The 5,110-nt window shown below is 54.7% G+C and overlaps 1 protein-coding gene across 1 annotated transcript in view; it reads right to left on the reverse strand.

The window, feature by feature from the left end:
* Positions 1-5,110, reverse strand: part of TNXB (tenascin XB) — a 70,577-nt gene that overhangs the window by 10,106 nt on the left and 55,361 nt on the right. Inside the window, exons 23-24 of the mRNA XM_011944765.1 lie at positions 2,566-2,883; positions 1,849-2,172 (exon numbers count right to left, since the gene is read on the reverse strand). Coding sequence (XP_011800155.1) covers positions 1,849-2,172; positions 2,566-2,883 — 642 coding nt within the window. The remainder of the gene's footprint in view (positions 1-1,848; positions 2,173-2,565; positions 2,884-5,110) is intronic.

The following is a 5,110-nucleotide window of genomic DNA, read 5'->3' on the forward strand; positions in this document are numbered from 1 at the left end:
GGTCCTGGTTTGGGCCACTGTCACCTCTCACCAAGGCCACCAACTGCCTACTGGCCTCCCTGCCTCCAGGCTCCCTGTCACCCCATCCTCATCTTCAGCCCCCACGGATGAGCTTCACACAGGCACAGCTGCTGGGGCCATCTCAGCACAGACCTGAGCAACCTCATCCCTGGGAGACCCCAGGCCTGGTGAGCTGCCCTCTCCTCTGCTCCCACACTTCAGGATGATCTACTCCCCGCAAAGGACACCCCACTCAATCCTCAGTGCTTCCCACACACCATGCTCTTTCTAGCCTCCCGGCCTTTGCACCAGCTGTGATGATCTGGCACGCTTCACCTTCTCTCTAAAGCTGTCACCAGGCTAAGGCCTGCCTGGCCTCAGGTCATGGCTGTCCCCTGGGTACCCATGGGCAGGGTGGCTTAGATATTCCTGCCTGGCCCTGGGTTTCCTGTCACATGCTCACCCACGTTTGCTTTCTTACTGGTCCACAGCCTGTCCCCCACGACATCAGCCCCATTAGGACAGGAACTTATCCCATTAGGATATGAACCCTAATTCTGAGCGTAACCTCTGTGAGGATTCACGAATGCAAGAAAAATTTGCTTCAAATTCTAAGAGAGTTTCCAAATCTGTTATTGGGAGGAGCTTTACTACAAAGGTGTTCTGTGATTTGCACGTAAATATTCATAGCAGCATTATTCATGATAGCTAAGAGGTGGAGGCAACCCAGATGTCCATCAATGGACGAAAGGATGAGTATGTATAAAATGAAACATTATTCAGCCTGAAAAGGAAGGAAGTTCCGGCCAGGTGCAGTGGCGCTTGCCCGTAATCCCAGCACTTTGGGAGGTCGAGGTGGGAGAATCGCTTGAGGCCAGGAGTTTGAGACCAGCCTGGGCAACGTAACAGGACCCCATCACCACAAAAAATAAAAATGAAAATAAAATATAAAGGAAATTCTGACGGATGCTATGACATAGATGAACCTTAAAGACATTGTATTTAACAAAATGAACTATTCGAAAAAGACAAATGTTATATGATTGCACTTATATGAGGTACCTGAAGTCAAACTGATAAGAGACAGAGAACAGAATGGTGTTGCCAGGGGCTGGGGCAAGGGGAGAACGGGGTTTGTGTCTAGCGGGCAGGAAGTTCCAGTGTGGGAAGAGGAGTTCTGGAAGAGGAGGGTGGTGGTCCAGAGCAATGTGAGTGGACTTCATACTGGACTGTATACTGGAAAGTGATTAGAATGGCGAATTATATCACGAGTACTTTACTACAATAAAAAACAACAAAAAAAAGTGTGTTCCTTGGCATCAAGATCAAGGAGAATCTTGTTAAAAATGGATGGCTGGCTGGGCACGGTGGCTCACGCCTGTAATCCCAGCACTTTGGGAGGCCGAGGCGGGCAGATCACGAGGTCAGGAGATCGAGACCATCCTGGCCAACCTGCTGAAACCCATCTCTAGTAAAAATACAAAAAATTAGCTGGGCATGGTGGCGCACGCCGGTAGTCCCAGTTACTCAGGAGGCTGAGGCGGGAGAATCACTTGAACCTGGGAGGCGGAGGTTGGAGTGAACCGAGATCGAGACACTGTACTCCAGCCTGGGTGACAAAGTGAGACTCCAAAAAAAAAAAAGGGGGGAAAAAAAGAAGAGAAGAGAAGAGTCTCTGACCCTACGCCAAACCTGCTGAATCCAAATTTGCCTTTTAACAAAAATCTGCAGGCATTTGGATACTCAAAGGAAGGAATACTCTTGAGAGTATGTTTTCACGAAGACTGGAGGGACAGCAGTGTCTTCCAGGGCCCTCTTCCCCAGCCTGCCCCACTCACACTCACTCACCTGTCACACCCACAGCAGACACCGGGCCCACGCGCCGCCCCTCGTGGAGGCCGTACAGGTGCATCTTGTATTTGCGTCCGGGCTCCAGGCTCCCCACGGTGACCTCGCTCTCCTCGCCCCCAACACGTACCACCTGGGGCCGCCCGTCCCTGTCCTTGTACTGCACGGTGAAGGAGTCGAAGTGGCCCTGGGGGACGGTCCAGGAGAGGCTCAGCGAGTCAGGGGAGGATCCTGTCACTGTCAGCTCCCCCAGGAGCGGCTCCTCAGGGGGCTCCGGGGCCTCCGTGCTGGGTTCTGTGGGGGCGGGAATTTCCTCCTCTGCAGCTGAGAAGAGGGGACAGAGAAGGTGAGGCAGCTTCCCTGGGGGATGTCCTTGAGGGTTTCCGGGAAGGAGAGCGACGCTGTGGCCATGACTGGGGGTCCGGAGGTCAGCCTGGAGAGGCCCATCTTTGGAGCTGGGCGGTCTTGCTCAGCTTGCAGTCAACACACATGACAAGCTCTGAGGTCAGTGCTGGGGAACTTGGGACAGCCACCAACAGAGCTCACAGGGCCCTTCTCCACCCAGGAAGAGCTGTCAGTCCTCAGGGAAGTGGGGAAAAGCACAAAGGTACCAAGGCTCAGCCAAGAGCAGAGGGGCTTCCTGGGCCAGTTCACCCATCACCAGAGAAAGGGGGACCCTCCCACAGGCCCCACCCTGGGCTCCCACCGTCCACTCACCCGTCACCCCGATGACAGACATGGGACCCACGCGCTGGCCACCGTGGAAGCCGTACAGGTTCATCTTGTACTTGTGGTCTGGCTCCAGGCCTGAGATGGTGACCCCGTCCTCGTGCCCCGGCACCCTCACCGCCTTGGGCTGCCCGTCCCCATTCCTGTACTGGACCAGGAAGTGGTCAAACTGGCCCTCGGGGACTGTCCAGGACAGGCTGAGGGAATCGGGGGTGGCGTCAGTCACAGTCAGCTCCCCCAGGCGAGGCTTGATGGGGGGCTCAGGGGTCGTGGTGGGCGCTGCTTGGGTGGTCTCGGCTTCATCCTCTGGAGCTGGACAGACAGGTATGGGGACAGTGAGGTCCCTGGGTCCTCAGTTCAGCATAGAAAGGATGTGTCACAAAACACAAAGTGCCCGAGAACAGGATGACGCTGCCCACAGCGCCTCCAGCAAAGCTCTTCTTGCTCTCCTCTCCTGTGGCCTTTCCTATCCCTCACCCTGACCCCTGCCCTCAGCCCCCACCTCACCCCCACCTCCCAACACCCAGGCCACCTCTCCCTGTCCCTCCAGCACCGCCTCTCTTCTGAGCACAGCCCCACTCGGCCTCTGCACCCTCGGCCTCCCTGCACTGGGGTCTCCTCGCCATCTTTTGTTCACTGGGCTTCTGTCTTTGCTCCCCAACAAGCTCAGCACACCTCTCCCGAGGCCAGAGCTTGGGGCGTGTTCCTGGACCTGGCCCCTCACCAGCTGCCAGCAGCTTCAGGGCATGTTTACCCTGAATTCCCCTGGATACCTTCCTCCCCCACCTCCAGTCCCCGGTCCTGGTTTGGGCCACTGTCACCTCTCAGCAAGGCCACCAACTGCCTACTGGCCTCCCTGCCTCCAGGCTCCCTGTCACCCCATCCTCATCTCCAGCCCCCACGGATGAGCTTCACACAGGCACAGCTGCTGGGGCCATCTCAGCACAGACCTGAGCAACCACCTCCTCATCCCTGGGAGACCCCAGGCGCGGTGAGCGGTCCCCTCCTCTGCTCCCACACTTCAGGACAATCCACCCACTACAAAGGACACCCCACTCAATCCTCAGTGCCTCTCACGTGCCGCGCTTTCTAGCCTCCTGGCCTTTGCACCAGCTGTGATGATCCGACACGCTTCACCTCCTTTCTAAAGCTGTCACCAAGCTAAGGCCTGCCTGGCCTCGGGTCCTGGCTGTCCCCCGGGTACTTGTGGTCAGGGTGACTTCATTGTCCCTTCCCAGTCCTGGCTTGGCCCCTGAGCTCCACATACTCATCCTTCTTTGCTTACTTTCTGGTTTTCCGCTTGTGCCCACAACTGTGAGCCCCATGAAAACATGAACTTGTGTGTGGCACTTTCCAGCTTCTGCCTATGAAAGAAAAAAGCAGCCCTGACACCCGTGAGCTGCCCTTTCCCTCAGCCAGGCCACGGTTGCTTGGGACTGGCCTGGCACAGTCTGGTCTTGGCGTGGTCCAGTTGAACACAGACAATTTCATGGAACATCAACATCACACTAGGTCATTAGTCAGTAGGATGGATCAAGGCAAGAACGAGGCCAGTCTGTGATCACGTCTCAGTATAGACAAACTCTTAATACTTTCCAAAGCACAAAAATAACCAAACATCACCCATCCAGCTAATCTGAGTGATAGTTGCTTCTTTATCAATGGCAGCTTTGGCCTTGCTCTAGTTGAGCCCCTCAAAGATAAGACTTAGTGAGACGCCTGGTAACAGGGTTATCCCTTCTTCCTGACAGCGTCTAATACAGAGCAAAACCTTGCTTCCTTAAACGCTTTCCCAAAATACTACCACAAGACCAGTTCCTTAACAATGTCTTTCTAAAGCCTCTTCCTGAGTCAGCCCACAGTCCTCCTGCACTGCACGGAGCATAACTCCATCCGTTCAATTTTTGGTGAGTTTCTGGAGGTCGTTGGCCAGAGGACATTGATACCCTAAAATTACAGTGCCGGGATCAGGGCATGGAATTCTTTGCTGAATGAACAAATTGGCCCACTGGAGGGAAAGGTCTGTTCCTATTCCTGTTCCAGTGGTGGGCTTCCAGAGTGCGCAGTCAACAGGCTGCCCCTCACTGCCTTCTGTCTTCCTTCATGGCCCCCAGTCAACTCCACAGAGAAAGCACACTACCAGGAATCAGGGACGCAGAAAAATTCTCTTCAACAGATTTCAAAAGAGGGTCCAATTCCTTTGTTGTGAGGAACTTTGCTACTCAAGGGGTGTGATCATGGGCCAGCAGCATCTGCATCATTTCTTGTTGGAAATGCAGAATCTCTGGCCCTAGCTTAAACCTGTTGAATCCCAGTCTGCCTCTTAGCAAGATCCTCAAGCATGGAAACGTGCAAAAGAAGCCCGACGGGTGAGAATATTTTTGTTTTCGTGAAGTTGCAGAGAAAGCAACATCTTCCAAGGCCATCTTCCCCACCCGGCCTCACTCACAAACACTCACCTGTCACACCCACAGCGGACACCGGGCCCACACGCCGCCCCTCATGGAGGCCGTACAGGTGCATCTTGTATTTG

The sequence above is a fragment of the Colobus angolensis genome, unplaced genomic scaffold (assembly GCF_000951035.1).
Source record: "Colobus angolensis palliatus isolate OR3802 unplaced genomic scaffold, Cang.pa_1.0 Scaffold236, whole genome shotgun sequence".
In the NCBI taxonomy this organism is placed as follows: domain Eukaryota; kingdom Metazoa; phylum Chordata; class Mammalia; order Primates; family Cercopithecidae; genus Colobus; species Colobus angolensis.